Raw genomic sequence first — 22,908 nt, forward strand, 5'->3', positions numbered from 1 at the left:
CAAGATGGCGAAATATGAGGTTAGATTAGTCATTTCGTTTTACTACACTGGCAATGCTGACATTTGAGGTTACTTTATAGCCATTTTGGTTTACTACATTAATTTTTAAACAGGAGCACCAACAATCTGCCAACTGTTTTTCGACAAAGATTAACTGGATTTTTTCCCCTGTCGTAACGCCGCTTTGCAGGAAACAGCTGACTGCAACGTGTCGCAGGTGTACATACAATACCGCTATATGCTAATTATCGGTGTCGCAATAACCTGGCGAATTGTGTCAAAGAAACGAGAAGACACAAAAGGGTAAACCTGTGCAGCCACAGAATCATAAAAAGAGGCAGAACGCGCAATTATAATCCCCCATCTCCCTCCACCGGCTTACCTTTCCTTTCAAGTCCAGAACATAAACCGCGCTAGCCGACATACTGAATCGCCGGTTGCTTTCTCCCAGGCAATCGTGTCTTTTGTGTTCTCTTTCCGAGCTGCGGATGTCAATGTGAATAATCTACAGATGGGTGTAAAGCCGGTATTTCTAAGAATGCATTTTAAAGCCACCGGATCGCTTCATCCACTACCGGAGTCACCCGTTATAGTGTAAGATGTACTCGTCCAATGAATGTGTCTGTCAAAACCCTTACTTCCAGCCTCAGAGGAAGAAGGAAGCGGAAATTTCTAGGTGGGACAAAGTGCTTAAACGACCGACCAATCAATACGGCGCATGTATTATTTTGCTCGCCGATTGGCTGCTGTACTATCAGTCACAAAGTGGCAACTTCCTGGCCAACAGAGATGGTTGCTAAGGAAAAGGCGGGGACTAAAGAACGAACTGTTCTCCCTGTTAAAACTTAAGCTCTTTAAACAAAGAAAACTAAGACGTTATGTAGATAAAAGAAGTTAATTATAATGCGTATCTGCCTATCTTCAAGCCTTTATGAGTAACTGTAAGATTATAGTTTAGTGTTTTTGAAAGTTGGAACTTTGTTTTATTGAGATGGATCAGTAACAACTGGTTATATGCATAAAATACCATTTTACCGCATGTTAAGTTTCTAAGAAATATACTGTATGTTTTCAATAGTGTTGATCACAGATCTGCGAAATTAAGCTCATAAAATTATTATAATTGTAAAAAGTTGTTTTATTTCCATTAGTAAACACAATTAACTAATATAGAAAGCTTACATCCCTGAAGTTTGCCGATCGGAGTGGAGGATGCGGTGATCTGCCTGCTCCGCAAGGCTTATTCTCAGCTGGACAAAGCTGGCAGCACTGTGAGGATTAGATTTTTGATTTCTATGGTGTCTTCAGTGCCATCCGTGTTAAGGGATAAACTCCGAGAAATGCATGTGGATGAACCTGTGGTGCCCTGATAATGGACTATCTGTCGGGCAGACCACCGTTTGTGGGACTCGACGACAGTGTGAGCAATACTAGAGCACCACCAGGAACAAGCCTGTCTCCTTTTCTCTTTACCTTATACACCTCAGACTACAAATATAACAGCAGGCCATTTCACCTGTACAACTTCTCAGATGATTCTGCACTTATGGGGTGTATTGACAAGGGGGATGAGACAGAAGAGAGGAGTCAGGGGGAGAAGTTTGTTTCTTAGTGTAAAACCAAGGAATTGTTTAGTGACATACGCCACACCAAAGACCCTCTACACTTGGTCACTATTCAGGTACTGCATGTGGCGGTGGTCCAGTGTTACAAGTACTTGAGACTCAGCATCAGTAATACCCTGGCCTCATCTCGTAACACAGAGGAACTATAGAAGAAAGGGCAAAGCAGGCTCATTTCTATTAGAGTACTGTGTTCCTTTAAAGTGGATACTGGCTTCCTTCATATCTTCTATGACTCTGTGATGGCCAGTGTGGTTTTCTAATATCACTTCAAAAGAGGCTCAGCAAATTAATAAACTGACTAAAAGGGGCTACTCAGTTATGGGACGCATTCTCTGCCTCTTCCACCTGTCATTCCTACTCCCGGCTACTGCCTGTATAGCACCTCACTGGGACTGTAACTGCCAAGTCAGAGGTGTTCTTTCTTAATTATTAATTTTCTTAGCCAAATCTATCTACATTCACTCTTAAAAATAAAGGATGCCAGAGTGGTTCTTCAGAGCAATGCCGCTTCCAGAAAGATCTGTTAATTTATTTAGATGAGTAACAGTCGCCATACAGTGAATAACCATGACTAGATGATAACAGGTTTGTGAAATACCAGTAGCTTGTGATGTTAAAAGGACTCTTGCTCCATACGTCTGATAAAACAAGCTAAGTCCAGGTTTTCTTAATCTGTTAGTGTTCTGCAGCCTACTATACACTGAATATTTCATTTTTTTCTACATACAGTATAATGAAGTTCTTCAAAGCCCAAACAACCAACTCTAAATGCAAAGAACTCATAAAATAGTTCTTTGTCAAGCAATGGTTCAATGAAGAACCACACAACCCAGTAAAGAACCATACAGTGCCATACATTATGTTTAAGAATCTACAGTGCATCCGGAAAGTATTCACAGCGCATCACTTTTTCCATTTTGTTATGTTACAGCCTTATTCCAAAATGGATTAAATTCATTTTTTTCCTCAGAATTCTACACAGAACACCCCATAATGACAATGTGAAAAAAGTTTACTTGAGGTTTTTGCAAATTTATTAAAAATAAAAAAACTGAGAAATCCCATGTCCATAAGTATTCACAGCCTTTGCTCAATACTTTGTTGATGCACCTTTGGCAGCAATTCCAGCCTCAAGTCTTTTTGAATATGATGCCACAAGCTTGGCACACCTATCCTTGGTCAGTTTGGCCCATTCCTCTTTGCTGCACCTCTCAAGCTCCATCAGGTTGGATGGGAAGCGTCGGTGCACAGCCATTTTAAGATCTCTCCAGAGATGTTCAATCGGATTCAAGTCTGGGCTCTGGCTGGGCCACTCAAGGACATTCACAGAGTTGTCCTGAAGCCACTCCTTTGATATCTTGGCTGTGTGCTTAGGGTCGTTGTCCTGCTGAAAGATGAACCATCACCCCAGTCTGAGGTCAAGAGCGCTCTGGAGCAGGTTTTCATCCAGGATGTCTCTGTACATTGCTGCAGTCACCTTTCCCTTTATCCTGACTAGTCTCCCAGTCCCTGCCGCTGAAAAACATCCCCACAGCATGATGCTGCCACCACCATGTTTCACTGTAGGGATGGCATTGGCCTGGGGATGAGCGGTGCCTGGTTTCCTCCAAACGTGACACCTGGCATTCACACCAAAGAGTTCAATCTTTGTCTCATCAGACCAGAGAATTTTCTTTCTCATGGTCTGAGAGTCCTTCAGGTGTCTTTTGGCAAACTCCAGGCAGGCTGCCATGTGCCTTTTACTAAGGAGTGGCTTCCGTCTGGCCACTCTACCATACAGGCCTAATTGGTGGATTGCTGCAGAGATGGTTGTCCTTCTGGAAGGTTCTCCTCTCTCCACAGAGGACATCTGGAGCTCTGACAGAGTGACCATCGGGTTCTTGGTCACCTCCCTGACTAAGGCCCTTCTCCCCCGATCACTCAGTTTAGATGGCCGGCCAGCTCTAAGAAGAGTCCTGGTGGTTTCAAACTTCTTCCACTTACGGATGATGGAGGCCACTGTGCTCATTGGGACCTTCAAAGCAGCAGAAATTTTTCTGTAACCTTCCCCAGATTTGTGCCTCGAGACAATCCTGTCTCGGAGGTCTACAGACAATTCCTTTGGCTTCATGCTTGGTTTGTGCTCTGACATGAACTGTCAACTGTGGGACCTTATATAGACAGGTGTGTGCCTTTCCAAATCATGTCCAGTCAACTGAATTTACCACAGGTGGACTCCAATTAAGCTGCAGAAACATCTCAAGGATGATCAGGGGAAACAGGATGCACCTGAGCTCAATTTTGAGCTTCATGGCAAAGGCTGTGAATACTTATGTACTTGTGCTTTCTCAATTTTTTTATTTTTAATAAATATGCAAAAATCTCAAGTAAACTTTTTTCACGTTGTCATTATGGGGTGTTGTGTGTAGAATTCTGAGGAAAAAAATGAATTTAATCCATTTTGGAATAAGGCTGTAACATAACAAAATGTGGAAAAAGTGATGCGCTGTGAATACTTTCCAGATGCAATCTATCTATCTATCTATCTATCTATCTATCTATCTATCTATCTATCTATCTATCTATCTATCTATCTGTCTGTCTGTCTGTCTGTCTGTCTGTCTGTCTGTCTGTCTGTCTGTCTATTATATAGTGCCTCTCATATCTATCTATCTATCTATCTATCTATCTATCTATCTATCTATCTATCTATCTATCTATCTATCTATCTATCTATCTATCTATCTATCTATCTATCTATCTATCTATCTATCCAAAGAACCTTCTTCCATCTCACTTCAGAGTCCCCCATGTGCCTTCTGTCAAACTCCCTGTGTGTGTTTTTTCAGCAGTGTCTTTCTTTATTCCAGTCTCCCATCAAGCTGTGATTGGTGAAACACTTAGGCCCAGTTGTTGTCTTGCACAGTTTGTCCAAGCCGATGCGATGTTGCTTGTAATTCTTCTTTTTTTGTGGCTGGCCTGCTTGAGTAGATTTCCAACTTTTCCATAATCTTTTCATTTCTTAATGACTGGATATTCAGTCACTTGGACATTTTTCTTGTCACCATCCCCTGACTTGTGCTTTCCATGGAGTTGCTTGGACTGTTCTTGTGTCTTCATTGTGTAGGTTAGCCCACCATAATGACTCCCCGCAAGTTGAACCTTCTACATTCAGGTGCTCAGCAGGCTCCTATCAATTATGGAGAATCCACTGCATCCACTGAACAGTGTCATCTCCAGACAGAGGAGCAACTTCAGCGACAGACTGCTGTCACCATCCTGGTCCACTGACAGACTGAGGAGATCGTTCCTCCCCCACACTATGTGACTCTTCAATTCCACCCGGGGGGGGGGGGGGGGGTAAACATTAACATTATATAAAGTTATTGTCTGTTTTTACCTGCATTATTATCAATCTTTAATTTAATATTGTTTTTTGTATCAGTATGCTGCTGCTGGAGTATATGAATATTCCCTTGGGATTAATTAAGTATCTATCTATCTATCTATCTATCTATCTATCTATCTATCTATCTATCTATCTATCTATCTATCTATCTATCTATCTATCTATCTATCTATCTATCTATCTATCTATTATATAGTGCCTTTCATATCTATCTATCTATCTATCTATCTATCTATCTATCTATCTATCTATCTATCTATCTATCTATCTATCTATCTATCTATCTTTAGACTACAACCCCAGATAGGTGACCTTCATTGGACTAATTATGGGATGTTTAAAACCATTTGGGCTGTACCAGTGCTGATTTAGGTGGATCATATTAAAGGGGGTGATTACTTATGAGATCAGTTATTTTGTGTTTTCCATTATTAATTCAGACCACTTTGCAGAGGTCTGTTTTCACTTTGACATTAAAGAGTCATTTTCTGTTTAATTTTAAGAAAACCAAATGAAATCCATTGTGATTTAATGTTGTATAACAATAAAATGTGAAAACATCTAAGGGGCTGAGATACATTTTCTAGGTTCTCCATGTAATCTCGTTTGACTTGTCATCACTCCCTTATTTTAGTTTGCCACATTGCACACAGATATAGGACCACCTTTTTTGAATGCTTTATAAGTGTTATTAAGACCGAAAGATCCCTTTGTTACATAAGAGTGTGTGACTAACAGAAGCATTATAAGTTGTCCTTAATCTAAAACATGTTACCAAACTAAAATTTAAACGTTTCTATTCTATAATCAGAGTTATGTCCCCAAAAGAAGAAGAAGAATCCCATGTCTTTGATGTCTTTGACAGCCTCTTCTTGGCCGCCCTTCTCTCTGCGTCTTCTGCCTAAATTGAAAACAAAACAAATGAGTTGTCACTGAGTTCCACCTGATCCTTTTAAATCTGTCCATTGTTTGGCCGGGGCAGGAATGACGGTATTCCAGCCATGATCTTTTATTTCAAAAGATTCCTATAATTTACTTTGGGCCTCCATTGATAAAGCAGCACCCAACAAGAAGTTGATCAGCCCCAAGGACATTAGGATGTTGCTGCCCGTGTTATTCAGGGGTCTCTCTGGTCATTTTGGGATCAGGCTGCAGAGATGTTTGGGACTGCCAGGGGGGCCTCCAAGAGTTTTAAAAGGCCAAGCCGAGACTTGGCAGCAAATGCAAGACTGACTCTCAACTCCTTCAGGGTTGGGGCCTAAATGGACCTCCACATCAAAGGCTGGAAGTGCTTGGAGTGACATACAGACTCTCATTCACAGAGACAAGAGTTTGCCTTGCATGGAGGAAAGGAAGCCATTGTGATTCAAGAAGAAGTAGCAAGGAGTTGGTGGCTTGTGGACAATGTGGACAAGTAGACCAGCCATCTTGAAGAGTATATTGGGTCTCTGTCTGGCAGTAGGTAGGCCTAGAGAGGCGCAGGTCTTCTTTATGTTATCTTTCTTGTTTGTCTTAAATTATTTTGTGCTCTCTAATCCTTTGTGGATTTACCTTCAGGAAATTAATCACACTTTTGTCATTACCTGCTTCTTTAGAATATTAGAACAATCCGAACAAGAGCAGGTCATTCAGCCCAACAAAGCTTGTCTGTCGTGTCCACTTAATTATTCTAAAATAACATCAAGCTGAGTTTTGAAAGCCCTTAAAGTCCTACTCTCTACCACACTACTTGGTCACTTATTCCATGTGTCTGTAGTTCTCTGTGTGAAGAAAAACCTCCTATTGTTTGTGTAAAATTTCCCCTTAACAAATTTCCAACTGTGTCCCCGTGCTCTTGATGAACTCATTTTAAAGTCACTGTCTCGATCCACTGCACTAATTCCCTTCATAACTTTAAACACTTCAATCATGTCACCTCTTAATCTTCTTTTGCTGAAACTGTAAAGGCTCAGCTCTTTTAATCTTTCCTCATAACTCATCCCATGTAGCCCTGGACTCAGCCCTGTTGCTCTTCTCTGGACCTTTTCTAGTACTGCTTTGTCCTTTTTGTAGCCTGGAGACCAAAACTGCACATAGGACTCCAGATGAGGCCTCACCAGTGTGTTATAAAGCTTGAGCAGAACCTCCTGTGACTTGTACTCCACACATCAAGGCGCTATATAACCTGACATTGTGTTAGCCTTTTTAATGGATTCTGAACACTGTCTGACTCCACAGTGACTCCTATATCCTTCTCATAAGGTCAGTGAGTCATTTACTAAGCCTCTTAGTCCTGAGGAGGGTTACTGGGGTCTGCTGGAGCCTATCCCAGTTAGCATAGTGTGTAACCCAGGAACAAACCATGGACAGGGCGACAGTCCATTGTAGTCCTTCTAATCAGGTGTACTTTCAATTTTCAGATCTCTCATTGTTTATTCCCACCTCATATTCTATCTATCTATCTATCTATCTATCTATCTATCTATCTATCTATCTATCTATCTATCTATCTATCTATCTATCTATCTATCTATCTATCTATCTATCTATCATTACATAATGCATTTCAAATCTACTTATTATATAGTGCCTTTCACATCTATCTATCTATCTATCTATCTATCTATCTATCTATCTATCTATCTATCTATCTATCTATCTATCTATCTATCTATCTATCTATCTATCTATCTATCATTACATAATGCGTTTCATATCTACTTATTATATAGTGCCTTTCATATCTATCTATCTATCTATCTATCTATCTATCTATCTATCTATCTATCTATCTATCTATCTATCTATCTATCTATCTATCATTACATAATGCCTTGCATATCTATTCATTATATAGTGCCTTTCACATCTATCTATCTATCTATCTATCTATCTATCTATCTATCTATCTATCTATCTATCTATCTATCTATCTATCTATCTATCATTACATAATGCGTTTCATATCTACTTATTATATAGTGCCTTTCATATCTATCTATCTATCTATCTATCTATCTATCTATCTATCTATCTATCTATCTATCTATCTATCTATCTATCTATCTATCATTACATAATGCCTTGCATATCTACTTATTATATAGTGCCTTTCACATCTATCTATCTATCTATCTATCTATCTATCTATCTATCTATCTATCTATCTATCTATCTATCTATCTATCTATCTATCTATCTATCTATCTATCTATCTATCTATCATTACATAATGCGTTTCATATCTACTTATTATATAGTGCCTCTCATATCTATCTATCTATCTATCTATCTATCTATCTATCTATCTATCTATCTATCTATCTATCTATCTATCTATCTATCTATCATTATTACATAATGCGTTGCATATCTATCTATTATACGATATATAGTGAATTCTTATGCAATCAATTATTTTGTTTGTTATATTGGTAATTAATTTAGAGCACTTTGCAGAGATCTGTTGCCACTTTGACATTGAAGAGCCTTTCTTTTGTTAAACAGTACCAGGAACCCAAATGAAATCTACTGGGATTCAGTTGTGCATAACAAGAAAATGTGAAAAGTTACTTTTCATTGGTAGTACTAGGATGTTGTACTGTATTAACCATTATGGATGTAGTGAGAAGTTAAGCACAATGACATCTTTCATTGGCTAACTAGAAAGATTACAATATGCAAGCTTTCAAGGAAATCCAGGGTGTTGAATTAGATTGGGATGGTTGGAGTATCAATAGATAGGGGCAACCTTCAATGTTAAAATATTCCAACATATGGACTCATGCAATACCTGGCACATTTTGCTCACAGCTGCCCGCTGGCCTCCTTCTGAAGCTGCCTAAACAGCCTTCTGTACAGCCTCCTGGTGCGGCTCTGCCGAGGGTTGGCACATTTCACCCCTTGCTTGGTGTACAGTCTGCCAGCACAGGACAGAGAACAAGTCAGAAAACACCGTCAACCTAACTCAACCCTCTTGCCCAACAAAGAGCATCTGAGAGGAAGAACCTAAGAAATTTGACAAGACAAGAGAAGACCACTCAATCCATTCATTGCTCACTTGGTTTGCTAACAGCTAATTTATCCCATTGTCTCACCCAGATACCTTTACTGACCATGAGTCACTAGTTTGTGACCCCATGATCCCCATGTACAAACCCTTTGAGTTTATTCCTTTATGCTTCATTCCATCTCCTGGCTATTAATTAGTATCTAAAATAAGGTTCTGAAGAGCATTTTCTCTTCAGTGTTCATACAGTTGGGAGACAAAGTCAGAGAGGGGAGATTACGTTGGTTTGGACATGTGCAGAGGAGAGATGCTGAGTATATTGGGAGAAGGATGCTAAGGATAGAGCTGACAGGCAAGAGCAGGTTTATGGATGTGGTGAGAGAGGACATGCAGGTTATGGGTGTGACAGAGCAAGATGACGAGGACAGGAAGATATGGAAGAAGATGATCCGCTTTGGCAACCCCTAACGGGAGCAGCCGAAAGAAGAAGAAGAACATTAGAGGGACATCTCAGGTGGGATGGTTCAGAGGCAAAGTCAGAGAGGCAAGATTGCGTTGATTTGGACATGTGCAGAGGAGAAATGCTGAGTATATTGGGAGAAGGATGCTAAGGATAGAGCTGCCAGCGAACAAGATGGACAAAGAGAAGGTTTATAGATGTGGTGAGAGAGGACATGCAGGATATGGGTGTGACAGAGCAAGATGACAAGGACAGGAAGATATGGAAGAAGATGATCTGCTGTGGCAACCCCTAATGGGAGCAGCCGAAAGAATAAGAAGAAGACGTTCATAACAGTGTTTACCATTTGGTCCAACCCCAACTAAGCACTAACATCACAGTCTGGAGCTTTGACACACACCCAAACAACTGTGCAGGATGAACGTGCTGATTGGTTTCTCCTTGTTTTTCACAACTCTTATATTTTCGTGACTTACATGAGCGCTGGGATGTTGCAGTCAGGTCCATCCACCTGCATTTCAAAGTACAGAACATCTCTGAGGCGGACACTGCCCTTGGAGTACTGCATACAACACTGGACGTCTTGTAGGACCTGGACGTCTTTTGCTTGGAAAGAAAAGGAAAATTTGCTTGTGAGGAGGGACCACCGGAGTGCTAGAAAATTTGAACAATCTACATGAGAACAGGCCATTCAGGCCAACAGACTTGCCAGTTCTCTAACCCTAATTTCTCCGAGATGGCATTCTTATCCTTTTGTTAGTAAAAGCAGAAGTATTTTTTAAATAAAGATGAAATACAAGTCTAAACTGAACAAAAGGTTCCTGACATTTTTTACCAAAGCCCAATTAGAAACCAAAATGCAAAGTTGAAAACACTAAGGCGAGAACTCTGTATTTCGAAAAGTCAAATACGAGCAGAAATGGAAGCACCCTACATGTATGGTAGTTTTGTCCAATCTCAGAAAATCCGAAGGTGCACAGTGATGTCCTTTGTCACACATGCGTTACAGAGTGGTCACCTTCCAGGCTGTCTCTAACAGTCTTGTCTCCTTTATCCCTCACAGGACAGAGAAACCCCGCCCCCCCCTTGAGAGCAATGGAGTGAAAGAAGCCCCGCCCCTTCCTGTCTGGCCGGTGTAAAAGGGAGACGGTTGACGGTGCTGTCTCATTTGGACCTGAGGAACGACCACAGGCCTGTAGTAGCCAGAGAAAGCTGCTTCAGGGAGATAAGCGGCTATTGCCTGTGTTTTTTTGATAGTTCCATCATGCGGATATTAAGTTCATTTTTTGCATTTTTTATTTTTTAATTAAATGAGATATGCTCGGTGGGCATCCCCACTATTTTGGGACTTCTCACTCACACCCCTCCACATTCCATACTGTGGCACAACTGACAGTAATCACTGCATACTTCTGGATGATAAATTAGACTGGACTACCAATACTGATGCGCTGTGCAAGAAAGGACAAAGCCGGTTATACTTCCTTAGAAGGCTGGCTTCCTTCAACATCTGCAATAAGATGCTGCAGATGTTCTATCAAACAGTTGTGGCGAGCGCCCTCTTCTACGCAGTGGTGTGCTGGGGAGGCAGCATTAAGAGGAAAGACGCCTCACGCCTGGACAAACTGGTGAGGAAGGCAGGCTCTATTGTTGGCATGGAGCTGGACAGTTTAACATCTGTGGCAGAGCGAAGGGCGCTCAGCAGGCTCCTATCAATTATGGAGAATCCACTGCATCCACTAAATAATGTCATCTCCAGACAGAAGAGCAGCTTCAGCGACAGACTGCTGTCACTGTCCTGCTCCACAGACAGATTGAGGAGATCGTTCCTCCCCCAAACTATGCGACTCTTTAATTCCACCAGGGGGGGTAAACGTTAATATTTAACATTATACATAGTTATTGTCTGTTTTTTTACCTGTATTATTATCATTCTTTAATTTAATATTATTTATTGTATCAGTATGCTGCTGCTGAAGAATGTGAATTTCCCATTGGGATTAATAAAGTATCTATCTATCTATCTATCTATCTATCTATCTATCTATCTATCTATCTATCTATCTATCTATCTATCTATCTATCTATCTATCTATCTATCTATCTATCTATCTATCTATCTATCTATCTATCTATCTATCTATCTATCTAGTCAGTAGTGATGCACGGATCCCGCTGAATTCACCAGTATAATGCTCGTTTAAACACTTTGAAATACTGTGCCCTCCATAAGTTTTTGGACAAAGACCCATTTTTCTTTGATTTAAAAAGCTCCACAGTTTAAAATTACAAATCAAACAATTCAGATCTCGTGATTAAAGTGCACATTGCAGACTTTCTATTGTAAGGAGATTTGCAGACACTTCGGTCACACAACACTTTCTCTATGTGGTCTGCCCATTTCACGTCATCATAACGTTTGAGACAATTGGCATCACAGGTGATTGTGATTCCTCAGGTGGGCTTCATTGCTTCCTAAGATATCTTGGCTTGCTTCTACTCATTGGAGTCTGTAGCTGCCATTGTTCAACATGAGGACAAGAGCTGTGCCAATGAAAGTCAAAGAAGCCATTATGAGGATGAAAAACAAAAATAAAACCATTGAAGACATTGGCAAAACCTTAGGATGACCGAAATCAACTGTCTGGAATATCAAGAAGAAGAAAAACAACACACTGGTGGGCTCAGTAATCACAAAGGGACTGGTAGGCCAAGGAAGACCTCCATTTCCGGTGAAAGAAGAATCTTCACCATGGTCAAGGAAAATCCACAATCACCTGTCTGACTGATCATACACAGTCTTCAGGGGGCCAACGTGTGTGAGACGACTATCAGCAGAAGACTTCATGAATAGAAGCACAGAGGACACGCTGCAAGATGGAGACCATAAAACAGGATGCCCAGATTACAGTTTGTGAAAAAGGACTTCCAAGAGCCTGCAGAATTCTGGGAAAAAGGTCTTGTGAACAGACGAGACTAAGATGGACCTCATCAGAGTGATGACAAAAAGCAAAGTATGGAGATGACAAGGAACTGCCCAAGAGCCAAAGCAGACCACCTCATCTGTTAAACATGGAAGTGCTGGGGGTGTTATGTCAGGTATGGCTGCCACAGGTCCTGGCACACTTCTCTTCATTGATGATGAAACTGCTGACTGCAGCGGCACAATGAACTCTGAGGTGTGTAGAAACATCTCATCTGCTCAAGTCCCTCCAAACTCACTGGACGGTGCTTCATCCAACAAGATAAGGAGCCGAACAGACTGCTAAGGAGTTTAACAAAGCTAAACAACGGACAATTATTGAATGGCCAAGCCAGTCACCAGATTTAAATCCAATTGAGAAGGCCTTCCATATGCTGAAGAGAAAACTGAAGGGAACAAGCCCCACAAAACAAGCAGGAGCTGAAGATGGCTGCACCTGGTGATGTATGTCATGGCTTGCCAGGGATATGCGACAAACTCCTAAGTGTGACGGCTTTAACAGACCTGCCATTGCTGTTTCCCAAGCATTAGGATGTCCTCAAATGGGGGGTTTGGGGGCATGTAGAAAAAAGTGTTGTCATTTCTACAATGTGTGACAAAAATGTCTGCAAATCCCCTGAAACTAAATAAAAACAAAAATTAGTGATATGTGAACGAACTAAAACGAGAATGAAAATTGAGTAAAAATGAAAAAAAAAGCAATAGCATTTTTGTTAAGGAACACATTCAGGAAAATGCGTCTAAGTTTGAGAAAAAACTGAGAGCACTCAGCGATCAGTTGGAAGACATTAAGCGAACATTCACGACTTGAATTGAAACAGCCGAACATCTGGCATTTAGTGTGGATGGGAAAGTAACAGCTGCAAATTCCGAATGTAAAAAACTCGGAGACAGACTTGCTGCACTGGAAGATGGATGCAGAAGGAATAATATTAGAATCAAAGGTCAAACCCGGTGAAATTCGTAGCTGAGCTATTCTCAAAAATAACCAGAGAGGACTTCAAATCTGACACTGAAATAGCAGCAGCTTACCGCATACGGGGATCAAATACCTCTAAACCTAGGAGTCTTATCGTGCGCTTTGAGAAATTACAATTTAAATTACATGTAATGTCACTTCTTAGACAGAAACAAGAGATTATATTTGAAAATAACCACATTCGCATTTTCTTGGATTTCTCACCCTCAACAGCTGCTATGCGTGCCGCTTTTTACAACATTAAATGGAAAACCGAGATCAGATCCAGCCTCTTGTACCCTGCCAAACTGAAACTGGATATTCAAGACAAGAATTACATCTTTACCACAACGGAGGAAGCAGCAGAAGAGTTAAGAAAGCTGATTCTGACACTTTTTTGAAATACGATCATGAGTCGCATCCTGTCATGGCATGGCAAAGAAGATCTTACCGGTTGTTTGATCTGCTTGCAGTGATACTGGTACTGTAACTATACATCCTTTTCCCTTCTCAGACACTTATGCTTTAATTACAATTATATGCGTATTATATACATATAGGAATGTATATGCCATCCATCCATTTTCCAACCTGCTGAATCTGAACACAGGGTCACGGGGGTCTGCTGGAGCCAATCCCAGCCAACACAGGGCACAAGGCAGGAACCAATCCCGGGCAGGGTGCCAACCCACCGCAGGGAATGTATATGTCAAAGAAATTAATAATTCTTTTTTTTTTCTATTCTTCTAAAGGAGACTGTTTTAACATCATACCCTTGGTTTATTGTTATTATCATATTAGGGTTTACTATGCTTATCCAGGGCCACTTTTGGCAATAGATATCTCAATTGTATTCCTCATATGCTGCTGCCGGGGGGCTTGTTTCGTTTTTGGACATGCTCTGTCTCTACGTATGTCAGAGGACTGGGACTTTGGAAAGTGGGGTTCAGCCTCACGTGGGGTGGCAAAATGGGGTTGGTACTAGAGGGAGAGAGAAAGAGAGCAAGCTATCTCTAATCTATCTTTTTAATCCTTGTAATTATCAATGCCAACGTAACAATAGCCTTCAGGGCAATAACTCCTGGGAAAATTGGAAATTAAGGTCATAGCTGTCTTATTTTTAGTTAAGACTTAAAAATGACAATAAAAGCTCAGAAGCAATGTCTCAAAGACTGGACAGTTAACTTTGTGAGCTGGAATGTTAAAGGCCTGAATCACGAATTAAAGAAAAAGAAAGTATTCTCACACCTAACAGGTCTAAACACTAAAATAGCATTTTTAGCATTTAAGTTCAATCCGGTTCAGTCGTGCAGAGGGGTTGTTTGTAGGTCGCCCTGAGCCTTCAGTTATGTTGCGCTGTTTACTATGCGATGATCTTGTAACTCGGGCTTACTGTAGTCACGTGGCGCAACTTCTGTAAAGGACCGTTATTTGTTTGTTGAGCACATTTGGTTCATTGTGTTGAATCCGTAAGCACGTGTGGTTGACGATGGCGAGTTTTGCACAGATGTTTGCAGTTAGAAAGCGAGAAAGTAACATGTGGAAATACTTTAATTGCAGCGCAGATGATAATAAAAATAAATGCAGCGTGCGGGAAGAAGATAAAGAGTCTTGGAGTTTCAGAGCAGGACCAGCTGGATCAGTACTTAATGCGGTGATCCCCAACTCGGGGGCAATTTGATTTTTTAGGGGAGAGGAATTCAAGAATTAAGGTATGTTAAACAATTTATAAAATGAAAAAACAGAAATTCACTGTTAAAAATGATAGAAAAAAATAAACAAATAAATTTTAATTTTTTACAGAGACATTTACATATTTATATAAACTGTGAGCAGGGGGGCTGATCGCACCCCTAGAGGATACAGATGCTACTTAGAAAGCGTTTTTACCATTAAAATAATATGAATTGTAACAATGATTATAAAATTTTGCAATATAACAAAAATATAAAATGATCAAAATATTACAGAAAAAGCTGTCATTAAAGTTATTTTGTATTTATGAATATCACGTCTCTTATTATATGTTTTCAAAACTGTATTTTCTGTATTTTCTGTATTTTCATATTACTTCATATTATATATATATATATATATATATATATATATATATATATATATATATATATATATATATATATATATACCTGTGTATATATATATTTTTTTACAATTTCTTAGTGATTTCTTTGTCCTTTCCCTTTTTAGTTTCCATGTTCTTTGGATGCTTGTTTAGACCAAATTAATGACATGAACTAAGGAGTTCACGTTTTGAATAGGTAATAATAAGGATAAGGTATATACAGTGAGGGACATCATGATTTTAGAGAGGCCGAGGTGGCGCATGGCCAAAAAAAGGTTGGGAACCACTGACTTAGTGGAAGTCCAGCACTTCTCTGGCACCAGGACTGCACTTCAGTACAGGGGCGTGCGGTCAGAGGAGACAGGCCGAGGCTCACCTGTCACCATGAAAAGTAAAAAATACTAATAATAATAACATAAAATAAATGTATCCACTGGTCTGCACTGAAAAAAGTACAACATTGATGTTGTTCATTTAACGTAAATTTTCTCTTTCAAGCAACTTAAGATTAGTCATTTAGTATTGAAATATTTAGTTTTAGATCTCAATCAAAGTAAGAAAAATTGTTTGTACCAAAGTAAGTTATGGTGGAGGGAATAAACGTAAAAATCCTATTTCAGTTAACCTAATATTTTATGTTGTTCGTGTGCTGTGTTTGAGGGGCCGTTTGTATGTTCTTCCGGTCGAACCTTCCAGCGTGATGGCTTTCCAACTGCCAAAAAAGAAGAACACTTTCCCAAGTGGAGTGGATGTGGCTATACCTGTCTGGTCATTTTCAGCAGCAGACTTTTATAATGGAGGATTTCTGGTAAGTAACCCTGTTTCTCAACTGTTAATTTTAAGTATAAGAACTCGTAATAAAACATACTTTCAAGAAAGCTGTAGAAACGTTTAATAATTTTTTGTTGTATATTTAAGACTAGCAAAATACCCGCGCTTCACAGCGGAGAAGTAGTGTGTTAAAGAGGTTATGTAACCATATATATACATAAACATATATACATATATATATATACATATCTGCATATACACATATCTACATATACATATATATATACATATACAAATTTACATATCTACATATATATATATATATACATATAAATATAGACATACATATATACATACATACATACATTCACATATATATATATATATATATATATATATATATATATATATATATATATATACATATATATACTGCCTGTGGTGGGTTGGCACCCTGCCCAGGATTGTTTCCTGCCTTGTGCCCTGTGTTGGCTGGGATTGGCTCCAGCAGACCCCCGTGACCCTGTGTTCGGATTCAGCGGGTTGGAAAATGGATGAATGGATATACAGTGATCCCTCGCTATATCGCGCTTCGCCTTTCGCGGCTTCACTCCATCGCGGATTTTATATGTAAGCATATTTAAATATATATCGCGGATTTTTCGCTGCTTCGCGGGTTTCTGCGGACAATGGGTCTTTTAATTTCTGGTACATGCTTCCTCAGTTGGTTTGCCCAGTTGATTTCATACAAGGGACGCTATTGGCAGATGGCTGAGAAGCTATCCAGCTTACTTTCTCTCTCTCTCTCTCTCTCTCGCGCTGACGTAGGGGGGTGTGAGCAGGGGGGCTGTGTGCAGCTGCTTCCTGAAGGACATGCTGCACGGAGCTTCGCATACTTAAAAGCTCAAAGGGCACGTATTGATTTTTTTTATCTGTCTCTCGCTATCTCTCTCTATCTCTCTCTCTCTGTCTTCCTACTCCTGACAGAGGGGGTGTGAGCTGCCGCCTTCAACAGCTTTGTACCGGCGGTGCTTCGCATACTTAAAAGCCAAAAAGCCGTATTGATTTTTTTTTTGACTGCTTGCTTTGCACTCCTTTGAAAAGGAAGATATGTTTGCATTCTTTTAATTGTGAGACAGAACTGTCATCTCTGTCTTGTCATGGAGCACAGTTTAAACTTTTGAAAAAGAGACAAATGTTTGTTTGCAGTGTTTGAATAACGTTCCTGTCTCTCTACAACCTCCTGTGTTTCTGTGCAAATCTGTGACCCAAGCATGACAATATAAAAATAACCATATAAACATATGGTTTCTACTTCGCGGATTTTCTTATTTCGCGGGTGGCTCTGGAACGCAACCCCCGCGATGGAGGAGGGATTACTGTATATACTGTATATATACATATCTACTTATTGGCTCCTGTATTTAGGATATAGCGGGTTGGATAATGGATGGATGGACATTTGTATGCATAGCCCTATTTGCCCGTTTTCGTTTTTTTTCTTTCTTCAGTAATATTTCAGCAAACCCGGAGCTTGTCAGTTCAAATCGTGGTACTGACACCACTGTGTGACCCTGAGGAAGTCACTTCACCTGCTTGTGCTGCAAAAAACAAAAGTAATGTAACAAATTGTACCTCAGATGTTGTAAGTTGGTGGAATAAAGGCATAAGTAAAATAGATAAATATGTATTATACACATAGGAACTATTCATTTATTTTCAGTTAAGTCATCTGCAGCAAACCTTTATAAATGAGGGTTTCTCCTTTTTAGATAGTGCAAACTGTTTCTTCTTCATTGAGGTTTTCTCTTGGAGAGCTTTTTTCATTTCATTGAAAATTAAAGCAGCAGCTGCCAAAATATGTAGCTTTCTTATAAATTTTTCAACATTGTGTAAAATAACTTTATAAAGTAACATAAAAGGTTTAAATACTGGTTATCCTTTTACACTAAAATATTACTAAAGAGATACAAAAAAAGTAAAATGCATATGTTATTTTTCTTTAAGGAGATTAAATATTACTGAAGAAAGAAAAAAAAACTAAAAATACTGTGTAAGCATACATATTAACACATGTGCAATTAAACATGTGCATTTACGGGGTGATTTCTCAGGCTTAGAAGCTCGCCTTTTATTAAAAAGGTAAATGCAAACTGTTTTCATTCTGAAGGGCACAAACCACGTTGGATTTCAGACGTTAAACGTGCAAAAATGTCGGTACACCAGATAAATAAGCGCAACATATTATCAGTTGTATTGTATGCTTACAATACATATAGAAATGTGTTAATCGTTAACTAATATTATGGGATGGTGTTTTTTGACTCACGCCTTGATTTAAACGATTGCATTTCTTGGTGGGTTTGCGTAGCTTATTGTCAATATCTTTACACGTCTTTTTAAGACTTAATTTAAAAAGGTTTTCTTTTCTTCTTAATTAAAATTTAAAAGCAATACTTCACCGCTGCGAAGCCCGTCTAGCGCTGACGTCCAAGGTTCGATTACTGTAAGCGAGTGCAGTGAGTGTGTACGCCTGATGAGCCAAGAATAAGGGGGAAAGACGTGTCGCGTACTCTTTGCATTATTTGACAGTAAACTATTTTCAACCATTCTATGATCTGCTTCTCACAACTGAAGGCACCGTGGCTGATGTTACCTCACTTGCTGGCCAACCATAAGCGTTACCTGGTAGGTAACCAGCCACTCACTTCACTCCCTTACGGGAATCGAACCTCGGACGTCAGCGCTAGAGGCGAAGCCCCTAAAATTGCGCCACGGCGTATGGTTCGTTTATTTGACAACATGTAGATCGGGGTAATTACATTCACGGCATTCGTAGTCTGATTCACAATCTGATTGTATGGGTGGTTACCGACCAGGTAACGCTTATAGTTGGCCAGCAAGTCAGCTCGAAGTGATCACTCGAGTGAAGGCAGCTTCACAAAAAAACAGATCCTTAACAAACTGTTATTAGTATATTTTCCCTCAATTTAAAAAGGTTTTCTTTTCTTCTTAATAAAAATTTAAAAGCGGTACTTCGCCGGTGCGAAGCGCGTGGATTTGAGCGACTGACACATACAGACATATTCATGAGTGCAGGTACTTCGGAAACAAAGCACCGTGTAAACCTAAAGTTTAAATTTACTTCATAGACCTACAAAAGGTTGCCATTGATTTGAGGCAAGATTGCTTTTCTCCTGTACAACTATACGTTGCATTCTCAAGAGTGTGCTTGCACGGCTTCGGATATACATATATAAATATATGTATGTATGTCTATATATATATATATATGTAAGCTTATAAGTACTGCCTTACTTCTCTTTAAGAAAGGAAGATGTAATGATTCTTGATTTAAACGACAGATCATAGAATGGTTGAAAATAGTTTACTGTCAAATAATGCAAAGAGTACGCGACACGTCTTTCCCCCTTATTCTTGGCTCATCAGGCATACACACTCACTGCACTCGCTTACGGTAATCGAACCTCGGATGTCAGCGCTAGAAGGGCTTCGCAGCGGTGAAGTATTGCTTTTAAATTTTAATTAAGAAGAAAAGAAAACCTTTTTAAATTAAGTCTTAAAAAGACGTGTAAAGATATTGACAATAAGCTACGCAAACCCACCAAGAAATGCAATCGTTTAAATCAAGGCGTGAGTCGAAAAACACCATCCCATAATATTAGTTAACGATTAACACATTTCTATATGTATTGTAAGCATACAATACAACTGATAATATGTTGCGCTTATTTATCTGGTGTACCGACATTTTTGCGCGTTTAACGTCTGAAATCTAACGTGGTTTGTGCCCTTCAGAATGAAAACAGTTTGCATTTACCTTTTTAATAAAAGGCAAGCTTTTAAGCCTGAGAAATCACCCCGTAAATGCACACGTTTAATTGCACATGTGTTAATATGTATGCTTACACAGTATTAAAAGACACTCAAAAATTAACGTCATTTACCTTCGTTCCCGCGTTTGACTCGTGCTGTAAATCTCTTCCTTGTTTTTAGTTCACGTGATTACGTAGGAGGCGTGATGACGCGATACGTGACTCTGCCTCCTCCATTAGAGTATATGGACAAAAAACAGGTTCCAGTTATGACCATTACGCGTAGAATTTCGAAATGAAACCTGACTAACTTTTGTAAGCAAGCTGTAAGGAATGAGCCTGCCAAATTTCAGCCTTCCACCTACACGGGAAGTTGGAGAATTAGTGATGAGTGAGTGAGTGAGTCAGTCAGTCAGTCAGTCAGTGAGTCAGTGAGGGCTTTGCCTTTTAATAATTAGTATAGATAGATTTACACTGCAAAATGCTTGTGTATCTGCTATAGATTTTTAAATAAATGTAAAAAGTACAGCATTGAAATGTGTTATGTTCAGACTGAGAAGATCATTCCTCCCCCACACTTTGCGACTCTTCAATTCCACCCTGGGGGGCGGGGGTGGGGGTAAACGCTAACATTTAACATTATACAAAGTTATTGTCTGTTTTTACCTGCATTGTTATCAATCTTTAATTTAATATTGTTTTTTTTGTATCAGTATGCTGCTACTGGAGTATGTGAATTTCCCCTTGCAGATTAATAAAGTATCTATCTATCTATCTATCTATCTATCTATCTATCTATCTATCTATCTATCTATCTATCTATCTATCTATCTATCTATCTATCTATCTATCTATCTATCTATCTGTCTGTCTGTCTGTCTGTCTGTCTGTCTGTCTGTCTGTCTGTCTGTCTGTCTGTCTGTCTGTCTTGTTGCTGTTCTTGTGGTACATTAGCAGCCATTTCCGAAATTGTGGATTTTCTCTTTCTAAGAGCTCTGTTAAAATGTTTTGTGGACTTTGTTCTGTTCTGTGTATTGTATTGTATTGGCCCCCTTCTGTTTGACACCCGCTGCACGCGCAACCTACCTGGAAAGGGGTCTCCCTTTGAACTGCCTTTCCCAAGGTTTCTTCCATTTTTCCCTACAAGGTTTTTTTTTTGGGAGTCAAGAGGCAGGGCTTGTTAGAGCCCATTGCAGCACTTCTTGTGTGATTTTGGGCTATACAAAAATAAATTGTATTGTATTGTACCTGAGCAGATTGACATTCCTGAGACCTTCATCTTTCTTTATTTTCAGATATTGTGTGATGGACACCAATTGTTTTGGCTCATTTTGTATCTCATTATTGATTGGCTGCTAATTAAGGACAAAGAAACAATTAAGGGGTCTGAGTCTTCAAGAGCAGGTCAATTAAAATGAATTCAAAAGAAGTTAATTAGCAGCAAAATCAGGTCACTCATTAAGAAAATGGTTATAATGAAAACCTGCACCCACGGTGATAGATAGATAGATAGATAGATAGATAGATAGATAGATAGATAGATAGATAGATAGATAGATAGATAGATAGATAGATAGATAGATAGATAGATATGAAAGGCACTATATGATAGATAGATAGATAGATAGATAGATAGATAGATAGATAGATAGATAGATAGATAGATAGATAGATAGATAGATAGATATGAAAGGCACTATATGATAGATAGATATGAAAGGCACTATATAACAGATAGATAGATATGAAAGGCACTATATGATAGATAGATATGAAAGGCACTATATAACAGATAGATAGATAGATAGATAGATAGATAGATAGATAGATAGATAGATAGATAGATAGATAGATAGATAGATAGATAGATAGATAGATAGATAGATAGATAGATAGATAGATAGATAGATAGATAGATAGATAGATAGATAGATGTCTCCTGAAGTCACCCAAGTGTTGTCTTGTTTTTACACCTCAGGTCATTGTCATGCTGAAAGGTGAGCCATCGCCCCAGTCTGAGGTGCTGTGCACTCTGGTGCAGGTTCATTCACATCTTAATATCCCAGTGGAATTAATAAAGTTTATCGAATCTAACAGAGTATGCCATGTCCCTTAAGCTGTATGGCAGCACTGTGCCACTCACTGTGAACATTTAACCACCATGTTACTTTATCATATACCATAAAAGTAAACTGCACTATCGACACAAAGAGATGTGAATCAAAGACCATCCACCTCACCTCCATATTCTATCCATCCCTCAGTCCACCCCCATATTGCACGATTATTGTAGCCAGATAATCACAAAAATCAGAAAGACATTACGGGTTGGGTGTTGAGCTACCCCCAGAGTGAGCACCTCCACAGGGTGGCTTCGACACCCTCATCTTACCTCCCAGCTGCCCATGGAGTAGGTTCAGGACTGAAAGCAGCAACAGGCTTTCCCAGGGCATGATGGTGGTGGTGGTGGTGGTAGTGGTGCTCCGTCTCCTCCTTCTCTCTCTTTCTCCGTCTGTCTTCGTCTGACTCTGTCGTACTTCACACGCTTCTATTTGTAGTCAACTTCCTCCTCCACGCCTCTCTGGTTCAAATTTCCTCTCAAGTGATATAATGAGCTGCCAGAACAGGAGGTCCATGAGAAAGTAGCTTTGGGGGTTTGTAGCCCACTCAGTGTGTTCATTGGGTACTATAAGATTTCTAACACCAGCTCTGCTCTTCCATATCAGGTACTTTCATTTTTGGAGAGCCCCCCACTTGCCAGATAGTACACCCTGGTCAAAAAGAAACCCATCAACTGGCCCTCATGGGAAAACCTT

At 39.5% G+C, this 22,908-nt stretch overlaps 2 protein-coding genes and 1 long non-coding RNA gene across 3 annotated transcripts in view; 1 reads left to right on the plus strand and 2 right to left on the minus strand.

The window, feature by feature from the left end:
* Nucleotides 1-660, minus strand: part of ap1m1 (adaptor related protein complex 1 subunit mu 1) — a 113,687-nt gene extending 113,027 nt beyond the window's left edge. Inside the window, exon 1 of the mRNA XM_051935014.1 lies at nucleotides 383-660. Within this exon, the coding sequence (XP_051790974.1) occupies nucleotides 383-424 (42 nt within the window). The 5' untranslated portion in view covers nucleotides 425-660. The remainder of the gene's footprint in view (nucleotides 1-382) is intronic.
* LOC127529878 (uncharacterized) overlaps nucleotides 1-22,908 on the plus strand; it is a 71,718-nt gene that overhangs the window by 44,696 nt on the left and 4,114 nt on the right. The gene's annotated exons all lie outside the window — the stretch shown is intronic.
* ccl44 (chemokine (C-C motif) ligand 44) lies at nucleotides 5,680-22,628 on the minus strand. Its single transcript, XM_051935037.1, has 4 exons — nucleotides 22,485-22,628; nucleotides 9,938-10,067; nucleotides 8,786-8,911; nucleotides 5,680-5,914 (listed from the first exon to the last, which is right to left on the minus strand). The coding sequence occupies exons 1-3, from the start codon at nucleotides 22,543-22,545 to the stop codon at nucleotides 8,800-8,802; spliced, it is 303 nt and encodes a 100-aa protein (XP_051790997.1). The 5' UTR covers nucleotides 22,546-22,628; the 3' UTR covers nucleotides 5,680-5,914; nucleotides 8,786-8,799.

This window comes from Erpetoichthys calabaricus, chromosome 12 (genome assembly GCF_900747795.2).
Source record: "Erpetoichthys calabaricus chromosome 12, fErpCal1.3, whole genome shotgun sequence".
Taxonomy (NCBI): domain Eukaryota; kingdom Metazoa; phylum Chordata; class Cladistia; order Polypteriformes; family Polypteridae; genus Erpetoichthys; species Erpetoichthys calabaricus.